The 17,229-nt window shown below is 38.2% G+C and overlaps 1 protein-coding gene across 1 annotated transcript in view; it reads right to left on the minus strand.

Annotated features, from left to right (window-relative positions):
- Positions 1 to 15,698, minus strand: part of aacs (acetoacetyl-CoA synthetase) — a 39,814-nt gene extending 24,116 nt beyond the window's left edge. The window contains exons 1-9 of the mRNA XM_088008709.1: positions 15,383 to 15,698; positions 12,961 to 13,064; positions 12,202 to 12,322; positions 11,458 to 11,571; positions 5,279 to 5,376; positions 5,020 to 5,134; positions 4,658 to 4,739; positions 4,399 to 4,552; positions 374 to 454 (exon numbers count right to left, since the gene is read on the minus strand). Coding sequence (XP_087864835.1) covers positions 374 to 454; positions 4,399 to 4,552; positions 4,658 to 4,739; positions 5,020 to 5,134; positions 5,279 to 5,376; positions 11,458 to 11,571; positions 12,202 to 12,322; positions 12,961 to 13,064; positions 15,383 to 15,521 — 1,008 coding nt within the window. The 5' untranslated portion in view covers positions 15,522 to 15,698. The remainder of the gene's footprint in view (positions 1 to 373; positions 455 to 4,398; positions 4,553 to 4,657; positions 4,740 to 5,019; positions 5,135 to 5,278; positions 5,377 to 11,457; positions 11,572 to 12,201; positions 12,323 to 12,960; positions 13,065 to 15,382) is intronic.
- Positions 15,699 to 17,229: the final 1,531 nt, after the last annotated feature.

Raw genomic sequence — 17,229 nt, forward strand, 5'->3', positions numbered from 1 at the left:
GGAAAAGAAATGTGCGACACCACAAGATTAATACATGAAGCTTTGCTCAACAACTAAATTTGATCAAAACAAGACAACGAGGCTCCAATTAGCAACAATCCCGAGAAAGGAGATTCTAGCTGTCGCTAGGCTTCATGTGCACATCAGTTCTGAATAAGAAAAGTGTGGAAATAATTGTCTGGGCTGGCAGCATGAACCCTCCTCACAGACCTGATGCAGTGAAACGGGAGTGAAGTGTGTCAAGATGTTATCATAAGATGTCACAAACTTTTGAAGCCTTCAGAAACAAAAACAGTTTTATAGAGCAGAAAATCTTCAAGTTGGCTTTAAAACGTTGGACGATTTTAAGTGTAGTAATTTCGATACAACTTACAGTAGTGTAGTAGATGATGACGTCACTGGAGGTCAGGTTGCCATGAAGAATGTGTTCTTTCAAGTGCTGGATGAGAGTGCCCTGAGGAGACGAGGAAAACGAGTTGGTTTGCTGAAGAACATTGTGTTTTCTTTGATCATGAGTTACCATTACCGACTTATCTATAAGACGCTTTTTAAAACAAAGGGTTAGTTTTACTGTAGGGAAAGAGGAAAAGATGCAGAGACGAAGATCAGAAATTTTATGGCTTTACAAACAGAACAGAAGATTAAAACAAAAGCACAAATAAAGTTGGATCAAATAACAGAGCTCTGTTTTTGTTAAACACAAGAGACTTTAATCTACATACTGAATATACAGAACCCAATAATATTATCGGGACCCCCTGCAAAGATGTGTACAGCTTTAGTACAAAAATGAGATTTTAAAGGTTTTTAACCTCCTTTAACCATCATTCTGCAAAGTGGTGGCAAAAAAAACAAACAAAAAAACAAGTTGGTGTTGGGGCTGCAAGGCAGCGCAGTTGGTAGCACTGTAGCCTTGCAGCCGAAGCTCCCAGGTTTGAATCCTGGCTGGGGTCTTTCTGAACGGAGTTTCCATATTCTCCCTATGCATGCTTGGGTTCTCTCTGGGTACTCTGGCTTCTCCCCATAGTCCATCCCCATAGCTTGACTGTTAAGAACATTTTTCTCTCTAATTTGTGTGCTGGTATAATTAATGGATTATAGGCTTTTCACACATCTTTACCAGGCGTGTCAGTACTTATTATGGGTGCTGCTTTATCTGACAGTTTTTAATTAAATCTCTTAAAATCCATTTTAAAACATAAAGATTTTCCAGTAAAATTTGTAAATAAAATTTTCCCTGTGTATGCCGTTTGTCCAAATAGCACAAACCACAAAGTCAGTGCTTGTAGCCTCAGCCTACAGTCTGTCTATGCTTTGTTTAACAAACCAAACTATTTGCGGAAAGGTTCGGGTCTCCGACTCTTCACAGCTGGTTAGGTCATTATTGCTGGAGGAGAGTGTAAACTGTTGTGAGCAACTGTGCATTTTGGGTCTACGGTTCACCCTTTTTTTTAACAGGTGCTTCACCTACACGTATGTGAGTTTGTGTGCGACTTTGCACAGAAACTTTGGCGAGGCTCAGTTGCCATCCCCGCCGTTTGGTCTGTGCCATTTTGCCACTGACAGGATGTTAACAGAGCCGTAACAAAGCAGAAAGCAGAACAGTACCACGGCTAATTGGCTGAGGCAGTGAGGACTGCTATTGTCAAAATACGACACGTTTCCGGCAGCGCATTACAGTCCAATTATCGTCCGGATCCAAAGAGGGAGGAAGCACAAAAGAAAGAGATGGGAGATGGGGACAAAGGGAGGAAAAAAATGCTACGGGAGAGAGAAGGGAAAATGTGTGGATAGGGAGGGAAAAAAATATCCAAAAAGTGAAGAGGTTTAGATAAAAAACAAAACAAAACAAGAAACAATGCCAAAGTTGGAAAGACTGAAACAAGAAAGATTATTTTTAATGCCTGAGCAGGAGTACTTTAATTAAATATGAACAGTGTTATTTTTATGTAATACTGTCATTTTAAAATCTCATTTATCTGCCTCTTAAAGGGAAAATTGTCATCCAACATTCAACGCTTGCGGAACAAAGAACAATTGCTGCGCTAATGGAGCTCTGCTGCCATCTTGTGGCGATAGAAAGTATGATAGAAAATTGTTTCGTTTTAATCACAGTTGTTCTGTGGATACAAAGTGTTACCAGTCAGCAAATCACAAAAATTTGGACAGCTTAACTTCCATCAGTTGTTTAGAAAAATTTGTGTAGATGGAAGCAGAAACCCCCTGAAGTAAACACTAATTAACTAAATAAAATATTCTTTAGCATCCAAAAACACAACCCTAATCTGTCAACTGTGTGTTGTGTGAAGTCGGTGTAGATACATCGACTTTAAAAAGACTGAATGAAAGTAAAAATGTTCAGTGCTGTGAGCAAATATGTGCCCACTTTTGGATTTCTTACACTTTGTGTACAACATGTTTCACCCATCTATCCACCCACGTTGGAGATTGGCAGCAGAGATTGCTGCCAATCTCCAGCAATCACTGGACAAGAGGCAGGTACACCATTGACAGGTCTGCAGTCCATCACAAGACAGAGATGTTTCACTTAAAATTAACTATTAAATCAGACAAAAGAAAAAAAAATTGTCACAATGCTGATGCACTTTACACCAAGAGTCAGAGCAGACTCCAGGGGTCTTTTGGAGTGCAGAGGGCACTACGAAAGACCATTTTTTGACTCTGGAGGCATCGGCAGTCTTCTACAGTGTCGTCTGTGAGGACAGTAGCTTATCTACAGCTGAGAGGATTAGATAAGCTCATCAGGAAGGCCAGCTTTGTGCTAGGATGCCTCCTGGATCCTGCACCAGTGGAGGGAGTCAGAGCACCTGAAATAACATCAGTGTAGGACAAAGTCTCACTGCTATGGATGAAGCTGTTGCTGAACTGGAGACCTCCTTCAGTAACAGACTGCTGCCTCCCAGCAGCTGGAAGACTTGTCAACCATCACTGCTCCCAAGAAACTCAAACTCACTACATGTTTACATTCCTACTCGTTTAAAATGTCTTAATTGTCTGTTGCTGCTTCCTATACTTTTTAAAGAACTCTACGTAGTTGCACATTTCATTGGATTTGAACATGCTATTTTTAATACCGGGCCAGTATAATTTCTCCAATATTGTAAATTTTCATTTTCTCTGCAGTTTCTTATTCTTGTTTTTCACTTTGCTGCTGATCCACATAAATTTCCCCATCGTGGTAAAATAAAGAATATTTCTATTTTATAATTTTCTATCTAGGCTGCGTCATAATTTTCAGAAAAAAAAAAAAAACTATTTGCAAAGAGTCTTTTATATTATCATGAAGCAACTTTCATCCACTCTTTTGCTCATGCTTTTCTGAAGAGTTTTAATTAATAAAAGCATGAATTGTGTGTTTAATGTCTTACCAAGGCATCTCTATCCAATTTCCATACAGACTTTTCAAAGAATTAAGATTTGTACATCTTTAAGAGTGACAGATGTCAAAATGTTTTTTTCTCATCTGTTCTTGAATTTCTTTAGACTGGGGAATGATGTTTGATGACCCAAATCATTTAAATTTTACGAAAAAACAAAAGAAGAAAAAGTAAGCAAGCGGGAAAAAGCTCTAAAAGTAAAAACATCACATTCAAAACTTTTTTTAAGAACATCTCTGAAAACAAGTGTCTTGTTTTGCCATTAAGAGCCTCACTGGACTCAGGAGAAACACAAAATGAGGCACCATTTCCACAGGAGGTCACTGTCTTCTGCATTACTATTGGCACAGGCAGAGATTTTTTTTTTCCATCTTTCAATGCTGGTTTGTTTTACAAGATTAACTCTGACATTTGAAAAACCACAACAATTACATGTGGTAGTGGGTTAAGCGCTGCACCGCCATGACAATAGTTAATTGTTCCCAGTCAGCGGTCGGCCATAGTTAGTCAAATTAAGGTTAGCAGGCGATGGGTTAATTCTAAAAAAGGATTTCAGACCCAAAGAATAAAGTGCTGCTGACATTGTTTATCAAAACAAACAGGTAGAGAAGAACGTGCTGGTTATTAAGTCAGCAAAAGGAGACGGAAATCCATAACAAAGGTCTTTCCAAGAGTCTAATTCAACCAACACATCAAACAAAAAAAGAAAAGCTATTTTGCTGACATATAAAAAACATTACAGAAGCATTGTTGTTAAAAGTTGGATCTTATTTTCAGGAATAGAAAAAGATTTTCCAACAGCTGAGACCATAATAAATGAACAAATACAAAAAAAATCATTAGTATTTTAAACCGAAATTCAGACATTGCAGGTTCCCAGGAGAGACTCAACAGTTTTTCAGCCAACAAGACAAATAAAAACAGCCTGAGACATTGACCAGTCAATTGATGCGTGATGAATAGTTTTTTTTTGTTACATTCAGAGATGATTGATTCTTACCCCAGCTGAGTGGACCATACATTTAGGAGCTCCTGTAGTTCCAGAAGAGTACATGATAAACAGAGGATGGTTAAAAGGAAGCTGCTCAAACTCCAGCTGGGGGAACTGGTCGCTGTCGCCACGACTAGATGCCAAAAAGTCATCCAGGAATTCACTGTACAAATAAGAAAACAAAAAACGAAATGAGAATTACCACCTTGGGAAGGATGCTTGGAAAAATATTCCAAGTATCCTTTCTCTAAAAGACAAAAACACACACCTGTTGGGAATTTTGGAAAGGTCAGTCTCTTCCTTGGACAAAACGTAGGGAATTACAACCACTTTATTCAGGTCAGGTAAACCTGAGATGGCAAGAAAGAGGAACAGAAATTGATGCTTTTGTGTTCTCTACATATACAAATATGTGTCTAAAAAGCAGAAAAGATAATGGATTTCCAAGAGGGAAGCATTTATTGTTCTCATAAGATCTTCAATGGATGGAAAATAATTGCTTAAAAATTAGCAATATTAAATTCTGACCATTAATAAGCCTTAGTTGAAGACATGATTCTAAGTTTCTTTTACCCCCCCCTCCCCCCACCACCAAAAAAAGCAAAAACGCTGGATTATATGAAAAGATACCTTTCACAACGTTTCTCAGCTTTTCCATGTGGTCGTGTGTTTTTCCATTGTACACCACAGCAGCAACTGAGAAGATCAATTTGGGCTGAATTTGAGAAAATCTGTCAAGGACACCCTGGAAGGGAGAAAAAGTAAAGAATTAAAACCAGTGAGTAAGGACAAATATTGGACTAAAATAACTTTTGATTCTACGGAAATATTTATGAAGGAAAAAAAATGTGTTATCAGTTTAATGTAAATAAATCCATCCAATCCTCACATTAACTCCAAAATCGACTGACGTGGAGCTCCAGATGGCGCCGATGCTGGCTGCCGCTAGCATGGCTTCCACTGCATGGATGCCGTTGGGCAGGTAACCTAATGAAAGACAAGATGGAGGGGAGGAAGGAGAGCAAATTAAGAAAAGTAGAACAACCACAGGAGCACTCCTTGCATTTGACATATTTTTGCAGTCAAAAACACTCAACCAATGGATAAATTCACTCTCTGAAAACTGATGGGTGTGTTTTGAACCAAAAGATAATCACAGACAATTGAGTTTTAATGTACACTTATCTCACTTACCTTCCACCTTACTGTGGAATTGATAAGATAAGCCTATACCACAGGAGGCAGTATATGCCACTGCATACTACCAACTTCAAGATTTATTTATTTCAAAAATGATAGAAGTATAAAATCACACACGTGAAAAAGGAATGCAAAAGACGGCATGCTCAAAAAGGAGTAGGAAGAGGTAAGAAACTTATGAACTCCTACCCCATAAAGATTATTAGAAAAAGTCAAGATTATAGAACAGAAGAGAAAAATGAAGACAAGAAGATGATAATATGTGACACTTGAGGGACGACTAAGAAAGTATGAGAGGTAAAATTCTTTATTTTTTTGATGATGAAGTCAGTATCATGACTTCTTAATTAGTGCTTAAAGAGTTTTAGTTAGTCTTAGTTTAGTGTGTTTTAAGCATAATCGGAAAATAAAACAAAATGTTAAAAAATAATCCTAACCAGGGGCAATATTTCTATTTTTTTTTCCTCCATTAGGACAAACAATAAGACATCATCTGTCTAGTGGAAAACAAAGAGCAGTAATGAAAAATTCTTGTCGTGAACAACGTTTATTTTCCATCTCAGCACAGCTCCATCATGACTCTGCAAGATTCTCAATCACATTATATAAGTAACAACTGAAGCGTCTGTTGCACACAGATTTGATCTGAAGTTTTATTTCACCGGAAGAGAGTCTAAACTTTATTATGTCGTAAAATAAATGAGACCACCCATGCTCAACATGGAAGCTCCTGAGCTACCTTTAAACAGAGGGCTGTCTCACTGATAACGTATATCTAATCTGACTGACTAAACCTATAACAAAGCCAGTAGTTCCAGTCTGAATGGTCAAAGGCAAACAGAAACTGCACCGTGATGTCTGATGAATCATGACTTATCAGCCACGTCTGCTCGCTGCGCCGACTCCCGCTGTAAGCAGGAAGCTCATCGAGGCAGGATGACACGTTCGGCTGACGGATCACCGCCCTGCTCCACTGGCTCCGATGGCTCATCTCATAAATTACCCTCTTACTGTTGAGCAGGAAAAATTGCATCATGAATCCTGATCTCACTACGACAACATGCCTGTGTGGCTATTGTGACGAATCACTGTCTTGCTGTGCTGTAACCACAATGTTGTTACGTTGATGGGAAACCCTGGGTTAATTATTCACACATGCAGAGTTTTCTAAAAATCTAACATTTTTTTAACAACTCGTGTTATAGTAATGCTTGTATTAATAGATGTAAATATTTTTTTTTGTAACAAAACTATGAAAAATATTATAATTTAGGAATACATTCAGATCCCAACAGCACAGAAAAACTTTAGCAGCATTTGACTTTACCTTTTAAACACTGACTCCATGGACATGTTTCTTATTGGCAAGTCTTTGTTTTAATTTCGACAATAAAAAAACAAAATAAAATTAGGTACTTTTTAGCCCTTACAATCTGTTTAGATCTAACCTAAACAAAGACAATATAAGTTGGACTTCAGCCTCTTATCTATCATTCTTTTACTCTGGGATCTACAAGTTACTTATGTCTCACAATCAACTGAAAAGTCGCAAACAGCGCGGGGTTGAAATTGAACCACCAGTTCAAAGCCCCTGGTCCATCTCAAGAGATTGTCACAAATTAGTAAGCACTTTGAATTGTACCAGCCCTGTCACACTATTATGTATCAGTCTTTTGTTTGAATGGCATTTGAAGACAAAATATCTTTCCTGCATCGCGTCTTACGCATTCAACGCTGTGGCTACACAATTTTATCACCAGTCGTACCAGCATGACACAGACTTTTAGAAATGTTGAAAATGTCCATTCAACTTGTATAGTTTGCTGTTCAAGTCATAGGATTTTAATGAAGTTGTCACAAGCTCATCGCTTTAGAAAACACAATTTTACATAATAAGTCTGCTAATGTTGCTTGATTTGACATTTTTTCCACATTTTCATTGATAGAAAAACGTTGAGGTTTTATAGTATTTCAATAACACAACCTAAAAGGATTTGTACTATAAATTGCAGAGAAAAATAAGTGGTTGCGTGTCGAAATAGGTTTTTAAACACTGTGCAGAGTTATATTAGGCATGAGAATGGTAAGGAGAAGATCAATATACTTAAACGCTGCATGAATGAAATATGTCTGAGTGTGTGCGTGCGTTTGGCCAGCTTCTGTTATAAAGCAAAGCTGATTTCATCAGCTAAGTGCTTATATATCTTCTAGACTGCAGACATTGACGACATCGAAGATGCAATCTGGGGACAAGGACATCTCTGTGTCCAACACACATGCACCACAGTGAGGGAAATTATGGAGATGGAGGAAAAAGAAAGTGTAACCAGAAGGTACAGAAGGTAATCAGAAGGTATTTTAAAATATTTAGTTCAAATCTATCTGTAGTATAACCAACCAACCAACCACAGGTTCAAGGTTGGTTGGTTTTGACCAATTGGTCAACAGTTGTTGACCAAGATTTTTGGGCAACAATTCTGTAAAAAAAAAAAAATTGTACCGTTTCGTATTAAAGCCTGCAAAGCTGTTTTCTAGAGTCTGTTCATTATTTTGTTGACAAAATTAATCTGGCTTTTACTAACAAAATTATTTTCACACTTTCTTTACAAGGAAAGAGAGTCTGTTTTGGCTGCAGTTTCCTGTCTGCCTGTGTGATGTCACTTCCACTGCACAATGTGCCCTAACAACTGTCCTAGTGGTAGATGACTCAGCGGAGAGCAGCTGAAACACTTTGGCACACTTTAGTATATAAGTCATAAATTTTTACTAAGCTATGCAAAGCAATACATTTATGAAGCACAATAACTTTTAATCTACACTTTGTCCACACGATTAACTGCAGCCACTTTGAAATATATTACAACCAAGTTATCAACGAGTCTCACCAAAATGAAAAGTAAAAATTCTAGTGTTAGCTTTGCACTTAATACCAACTGCTTTGCATAAAAATATTGTCAGGAAAAACAGGATAGGAGTTTATTTTTAGGCCGCAGCTGAATTTATCAAGTTATACCTTCAAAAAGAAAACTGTAGAGAGTCCTGCTGGAACAAAATATCTATTTCTGTCAAAACAAAAAGGATGCTGCAGTGTTCAGAAGCAGTTAAATGGGATGTGATAACATTAATGTGCACTGAATATTGCCGGTGAAATTTCTGTTAATTCTACTTTAATCCTAAAGTAAAATTATGCGCTTTAAAACATACCATTTCGCAACAAACACCTACTGCGCATTATTCAGATTGGTAAGAGAGACTAAAAATCCCAAATGGGTTTTTTTTGATTGCTGGAAAGTCATTACATCACTTAGAACTTGACTCCTTTACACATCTTAAAAGTTAAGATTTGAGAAAAATAATTTACCTGAAATCTTTCTTTATGGCACAACTTAAACAGAACAATATACATTCCGCCAATGCCGACATATGAAAGATATCAGTTGATGTTTGTTGTATGACACGTCTACTGTTGGTGCAGATTAGTTGAAAGTTCAATTCTTTCTCAAGTTAAAATTGAACTGAACTCATTTTAAATCTATTAACAACTTTTTATTCAGGAAACGGATAACAGAAGAAAAAAAACTGTCAGTTGGCTAAAGAACCACATGTGAGTAATCAGGCTGAAATTCAAGCCGAACATTTAAATCAGGGGTCCCCAAACTTTTTCCTGCGAGGGCCACATGACTGTTCCTTTTTCTGGTCAGGGGCCGGTCTTAGTTTTTCGAGAAAGAAACCTTAGAAAAGTTTTGTTGATGGGGTGGGGGTGGAGGGTGGAGGGAGAGTGAAACTGTGGACCGGGGGGGGCATTGGATTACCGCTGACGACATATTCGCATTTGTAGATAGATTTTTACCCAGAATGCAAATGGAAAAAAACCGTGAGCGAAACGGTGACTGGTACTGACTAGTATATATTCCATTGAGGGAAACTAAGTTCCATATCTGCTCAAGAGCCCCCTGGTGGTTGAAGAAAAATCCACATATACATGAAAAAAAACACTGAATGCTGTCAGGTATTGTTCAGGGGGCCGGACCAAATGAGGAGGCGGGCCGGATCCGGCCCGCGGGCCGTAGTTTGGGGACCCCTGATTTAAATTATATACCACACTAGGGAAGGAAGACACAGATAATATGGACTAAAACATAGTGGCTGGTTTGTGTTGTTTTGCAAGCCACTATCTCCAAGGCATGATTAAACTTTATGGCATCCTAAATTTTGATTTCTTCATAATTTCATCATTGCACCTCACTAAACTTTACTGGAAATTGCTTCCCAACCAAATAAAATCTACAGCCACAGAGTTGATATTCCATGTGTAAAATATATATGAGACACATTAAGTCCCCAAAGCTGTGTCCATTAGTACTGATAAGTCCTAAAATGCAGAAATGGGTCTCTGTCCCAACATTCTGCAAATTAAAATAATGATTTCCATTTCAATACTGGAGCATATTGAAGTGTTGGGTTTCTTGTCATAAATGTGTGCTTCTGTATGAATGTACTTTAACAGGATGTGCTGAAGTGAAAATATGCAGCCTTAGCCATCCCTCCTTGCACAAATATGAACTTTGAATGAATAAATAGTGACATTCAAAGAGAGCTGCAACCAGTGCCAAAAAAACACCCACCCTCATTACAGGAAGTACACCAACACATATTGAACATTTCAGAAAAAAATACCCAACTCTTTCTGCAATGTGCAACAAAGGAATAAGAAGAGAATGTCAGCAGAGAGGTAAAAAATTATATGACCCAAAAAGTGCAAGTCACTTACAATCCCCAGCAATCCATATCACGTGAACTACAAAGTTCAATAAGTACGATTGTGATTTTATATGATAACTCAATCTGTGTAATGGTGGCAAATGGCAAAATGTAATGTTTCAATTGTTGATTTTTGTGTTTTTATGAAGTAAAGCACTTTGAATGGCCTTGTTGCTGAAATGTCCTATACAAATAAACTTGATTGGTTAGGCTTGATAAAGTAGAGCATAAGTGCAGGAAGTAAAATTATTAATGCTTTCAAATTTAATTAGAAAAATAAAAAATGTCAATATGCATGTGCATGTAACCCTTTCACAGTAAATACTTTCTATAAACACCTTTCGCTGCAAGTCTTTGCACATCTGGGCACTGAAAATTTGCTGAATGTTTTTTTTTTTTTTTTTTTTTTATACAAAATAGCTCCATCACATTGGATGTTGAAGATCTGTGAACATCAGTTTGATTATGTGTTTTCTGGTTGATGTGTAAAGTTGTTGTATTTTCTGGCACAAATAGCATTCTGTGCACAAACCAGAAGTTCAGCCTCAACTGATGAGCATTAATGCACTTGTTTGCTATGTTGCCTATTTGGCTTTGGGAAAACTTCAAACATGACATTTTTAAGGCTTTCCTACAGTACTAACTTTTTCTCCAACCTGAGCTGCAACTCCTCCAAAGCCTCTTGGAAAACAGTTACTCAAAATATTTGTTTACTAATCTTCTATAACAAACCTCGAAGGCTGTCTCAGACATGCTCTTCACTAATTAAGAGAATTAAGTGAAGATCTATCTGAAGCCAACTGGTTGAACTGGAATTTATTTATAAGCATCAGAATATAAAGGGGGTGAATATAAATTACACACCAGATCTTTGAGATTCATATTTCCAAACTAAAAAATATAAAAACTATATACCACTTCCTTTTGCTTCAAAACTGTTCACTGCTGTGAGTTGATTAAAAAAAAATCTCAGAATAAAACATTGAAGTGGTTAGAAAGCGATAAAAAAAACTTCACAGTTATGAACACAAAGGACTGTAACAAACCAATCCTAGAAGTTTTTGTTTTCTTTCCAACTAAAAGACAGATGGTTTCACTGAGACTCACCTACAACCCTGTCTCCAGTCTGAATGCCCATCTTCCTCATGGCTGCAGCAAACACTGCCACATCACGCCTCAGCTCCCCAAATGTGACCTTTACGATCTCCTCCTTCCCTTCCCCTGTTACACAGACACAGAAACAGAATTAATACATGAACCAAGAGACAGAAAAGTGCATACATTACAAATACCTTCAGTACAAATGACCAATCTGACTGGATTTATTTAGGTTTTAAAAGTCGTTGTGAATAAGGGATTGCTAAATATTGTTACCCACCTGAAAGACATCTAAATGTCAAGACAGACACGACAGATAACACCAACACAAGAAAATATCACAGGAAATAAAAGTGCAGGTGAGTGATTATCTGGTAAGAACATCACGGCAGACAAGAAAACAGACCCCATCTCTCTATGCCATATCTTACTGACATTTACAGAGGCTCCACAGCATCCTGACCAATGGGTATTTCTACAATTACATTACAGCTCCTCAGGAAGGCTGGGCATGTACAAAACACTCTCCAGAGAACACACACACACACACAAATAAAGAGAGACCTATCCATTAGTAAGTGACATTGAGAAGCAGGGAAAGGAGCAGCAGTTAATCTAATAACGAAATGACGCCACCACAGCGACTCAAGTGTTCCAGAGCACCCTCGACTCACTTCTCTCAAATCCAGCCTTCTTTCTTTCTCCTGTAACATGATGCAGTGTTATTCAGCTCTGCTTTATACGTCTACCTACTTGCAGCATAGAGAGCCACTTTGTCCTGGTTGGCATGCTTAAGCAGGTTCTCTGCGAAGTTGAGTCGGGCTCCTTTAAACCACTCTGGAACGTCTGAGATCCGCTTGGATACGTCCACCACCTGGTGCGACCGGCACCAAAAACACAGGGGAAGAAAGAGTCAAAAACCGAATCATTTCAGTCTGTTCTGTCAAGTTTCTCTGACTCAGTAAACTCCCATGTCAATATTCCAATTTTGCTTATTTAATACTTTTCCAAAAAAGGAAGCTAATTAAATGTGAATGTCCAAACAAGCTGCCAGTGAGGGAACAGCCCCACCCACAGCGCATCACTGCTCCAAAATGACTCATTTACTGTCGTACAGTCCAGTCTTCCAGGATGAATATCAGAAGGACTACATCGGGTAGAAAATGTGGTCATTTAGTGCAGGGTGATGTAAAATCCATGTGTACAAAACAGGTGTGTCAATCCTGCGTTAGTTTATTGCCTTAAAGTCGTGTCAGCATCCTGAAACTACAGATTATCAAGATGACTAACAGCAATAGAGGGTAATAGTGGGCATGACTACTCTCACAATTAAGATCTGCATCGGAGACATATGATGACTTCATTTTAATGTAGTTTAATGTCTTATTATATGAAATAAGAGGAAAGTATGCAAAATGAAAACTGATTGCAGCTGGAATTTTCAAGAACCAAGCAGAATCTGAAATAATTTGACTTTTGCTTTATATTCGACTACTTTTCGGTTGTGCTTACCTCTTCATAAGGTTTGGAGCTGACAACTCCACAGAAGCGCCACACCTCTGCCCAGAACTCTGGATACGAGTCCACAGACCACTGGTAGAGATCATTGTAGTTTGCTAGAAGACACACCATTTGAACTTATGATTCTTCTTGGAAACATACCACCCATCTGAACACAGTCACACATCAAGTACCATTTCCTGAAACACTCCTCAATGAAGTCGATGCTTGCAGCAGAACCTACAGGTCATCGGAGGAGTACGACAAAAATGGGTGGCAAAATTTTAAGAAAATATTTACACTACAGACGAAACTATAACGAAGAAGATGACCGACTCTCCTTTTAGTGACACTTTTCCACTACACAATGTCCCCATCCCTCTTTTCATGAACCTTAGCATTTCAGCTGCAAACAGTAAAGAAATGGATAATATATTAAGCAACATTTTTCTACCCGTCGTTACGGCTTAAATTTTTCATGAAAAAAAGGTTTCTCACAAAAACAAACAGGACTAGTGCAAGCCACAGTACTGACTAGAAAACTATTGAGCACATAAAAGACAGGAATCACCATGGAGAACCAGAATGTACTACAAAAATGTTGCTTAATATATTATCCATTTCCTTCAAATTAAGAGTCTTGCTCTTTTGTAGTGTAGATTAGATTAAAAGAAGGTTTCAATTTGCTAATTGCCTTTAACCAGTCAAAAAACTGGATTTATTTATGGTTTCTAAATAAAGCTAACATATGTGCTCTTCAAAATAATAGAATTCAAGTTCTATTACCTGAAAGAGGTTTCAAATACATATATATATATATATATATATATATATATATATATATATATTTAATACATATATATTGGATTAGGATTTGCTCAAATTTCTAATTTCTAATTGGCTTACACCAACAATTCACAGGGTTGGTAATTTTGACTTTCAAAATAAGAGTTTATAGATACAGTTGAAAATTAAAGCCTCACTCTTTCATTGGGTAGATTAATGTAAAAAATTAAAAATTAAAAAAGTCCAGCAACTCATTGAAACAGTTAGTGGTTGTGGTCTGCCTTTAGTACAACTCTGAGTCTAAAAGAAATACAGATTTTTGTGACAACCATTAGTAAGGTTAATACAAACAAATTAACTGTCACTTGGAGCTTATGTGCACCAACAGCAGAAAATGAATTATTCAAGACAAGTACATCAATATTTACTTGAAACAAACACCTCAGAGGGAAGTAGAGCGGAAAAACCTTAGAACTCCCTCTACAAACTGAAGCGGATGAACAAGAACAGGAACAAGTGCCTGCTTAGGTTGTGTTCCCTTTATCTCTGAAGCAGGAACTTTGATCTGGGTATGATATCAGATCCAATGTAGACATGTTCCACTTCCAAGTTTGAAAACGGTGAGAGAGGGATTGGATCATTTATGTCCTCAGTGACCAGGCTAACTAGGGTCAAGTTTTTCCTTTGCATTTTGTCCTTTCAAAGACTGTAGTAACATGTTAACTAAAACAAATTGTGTTTGTCCAAGATTTAAGATGTAAATTCAAAGCATGGCAGTGGTTTTCAACTGAAGCTAGCTGCACACTGGTTGAGTTGTTAGCACTGTGCTTTTCATCAAGGAGGTTCAAAGTCAGGCCTGGGGTCTTTCTGCTTGGAGTTTACATTTTCTACATGAGAATGCATGGGTACTCTGGCTGCCTCACTTCGTCAAAAATATGACTTTTAGGTGGAGCTGGAAATTTGAAGAAATGATGCAGCATCAATTTAGATTACTTTAGTTTGGTTTGGTTTGGTAACCAATTGTGTAGAGACATGCAATGCAACCAGTCCGCTTTGTACAAAACAAAGCTTCATGCTATGAAAAGTTTGCAAACATCACATTGATTTTATAAATTACAAATTGTTTAATAGCTTCTTCTTGTTTAATGTTTATCATTTTCACCAACATTTGTGCCACAGATAAGTATTAAGACCTCTTTCAGCATCTCTCCTCGATAATGGCTTTCCATTCACTGTCTTCATCAGGTTGTTCTGCATTCCACAGAGCAGTGTCAGTTTTCACATTTGAAGCAGGCCACTGTGTTTCCTCGCCCGGCTTCTTCAGCCTTGACAATCAGGCCAAGCTACTGTTACAATCTGCTAATTACAACTAAAAAGGGGCGCGGCGAAGAGATTGGAAGCCCTGCTTAGCAACAGACCTCTGATGCTGATTCTTCCACAAGTCGTCTAGATTTGGCAACGTTGCACGGTCACGTAGGTGTAGATGTTGCATGAAACAATGCTAACAAGTAGACAGCGCCTCTAACTATTTCTATTTTCTGCAGCTCAGTCTGCAGCTTCGTAGGCTCAATGAAATCCGACTTAGACGGTCTCCGACACACCTACAAGGAGCCTGGACCATTCGTCTCCCTCCCTCCTCCCCACTCACCCAGATTAAGTCCGTAGTCCGAGTTGACCTGTATCCTAAACTTGTCCATCTGTGTGTTCCTCTTGGAGTCCGGGTACCAGAGCACCTTGCTCTCCGTATCCATGATTGTCTCGTCCTTTCCTTCCATGTCTTTGGACATCCTTGTTGCGTCCCTCTTCACAGGAGTCAAAACACCACGTAGTCCCGAGCTCCTCACAAACAACTGACAGTTCCAGGAAGTGCGGTGAGGTATTTAATGGGCTCACCAGCTAGCTGCTTCGTTTGAATGGCTCCAGACTGCGGGACTCGGCTAGATAACGTACAGTCAAAGGCAAAGCGTGAGGGGATGTCAATGTAGCTTCGAGACCACGCCCCCATCGTCATGACGTAGCCTGGCGTGCTGGGTGTTCAAGATCGAAAGTGTTTGAAACTGTTGCGTGTGATTTAGGAAGGCTCTTCAGAAATCCTTAAAGCGACTATTTTACATAGTCAGAAAAGGTGAAAGATGAACTATAACAGTTGCTATGCAGAAGGTTCGAATTTGGCCAAATAAAATTATCTCTCATTCACTCACATTACTGCATCACATCAAATAATATTACTCAAACAAAATTTAAATGCACAGTGCAGGGAAAACTACTAAATTGACTTCAACTAAATTGAAGTGTCATGAAATTCTAGTTTAAGATGTATATGTTTTTTATTTTGTTGAAGTTTCCTCTACCTGCTAGTCATTCTTACCTAAAAAAAATTCTCACTACTTTATCCACTTCAAGTTACTTCACTAAATGATAAAGAAGCAGGTTTTAATCGAAAATGCACCACACTTCTGGTTTGTAAACAAGTTTCATTGCTCTACTGTTGTTTTATTTTTCATTTATTTTATTTACTTAGCCTCACAAATTAGAACAGATTAAACATGCCAGTCGGTTGCCTTTGTACCAAAGACGTATTTACTCTTCCTTGAATAAGAAAGGCAGCTTGCTGTAGAGATCTTGAATGTCACCCGCACGTGAACGCGCAGAGGTGATGATGTTGGTGTGCGTGCGGGAAACTTCTCCGGGTCACTGATTGGTCCTTAGCAAACTGGTTCCACATCAGCCGACAGATCGCTCTATGCGTGGAGGCGTAACTCCAGCGTTAAGCTGCTCTCTTTGCTCATAGAAAAGCTGAAAGAGGTGTTTGAACTGCAGCTTGTCAATCAGAGACCTAGGACGAGGGATGAGCTTAGGGGTGTGACCAATGAGAAAGCGGAGAAAATACCCTCCTGTTGTTAATTTGATTCCTCTAATCAGGTTTTTTAAGAGTTACATAATGTTTTATCCAAACGTTGCTTCACTCGTAAACTCCTAAACAACTGATGGCTTTGTCTGTATACCACATGTGCATTCTTCCTATAGGAAGTGAAAAGAAATGACTGAAATATTGTAAGAATTTGAATTTTTCTGACAGATGAACATGCTTTGATCTAAACCAAACTTCATGGTCACATGTTTCTACTCTCAATTCTCAAGTCTTTTACAATCTCCAACAAGTGTTGTTTTAGGAATTGCTTTGCTTCATCCAGCTTGCCTAAGAAAACCATCCTGATAGCATTATTTTTCCAACCACCTGTTCTGAGCACTCTGAAACATCATGTTTTCACCGCCATCTTCCTATATGTTCATGATGATGCACGGTATTGGTTTTCTGACACACATAACATTTTGTAGGCCAAAAATGTCAATTTTCTTCTCATCTGACCAGACCAACTTCTTCCACCTTGTTCCCTTCAAAGCTTTTGGAAAGTTTTTAAATGGATGATGCTTTCTATTACCGATGGTTTTCTTCTTGCCACTCTTTTATCAAGGCCATGCGTCTAATTATCA

Source organism: Poecilia mexicana, unplaced genomic scaffold, assembly GCF_051168715.1.
Source record: "Poecilia mexicana isolate PSO_F unplaced genomic scaffold, ASM5116871v1 scaffold_9, whole genome shotgun sequence".
NCBI lineage: Eukaryota > Metazoa > Chordata > Actinopteri > Cyprinodontiformes > Poeciliidae > Poecilia > Poecilia mexicana.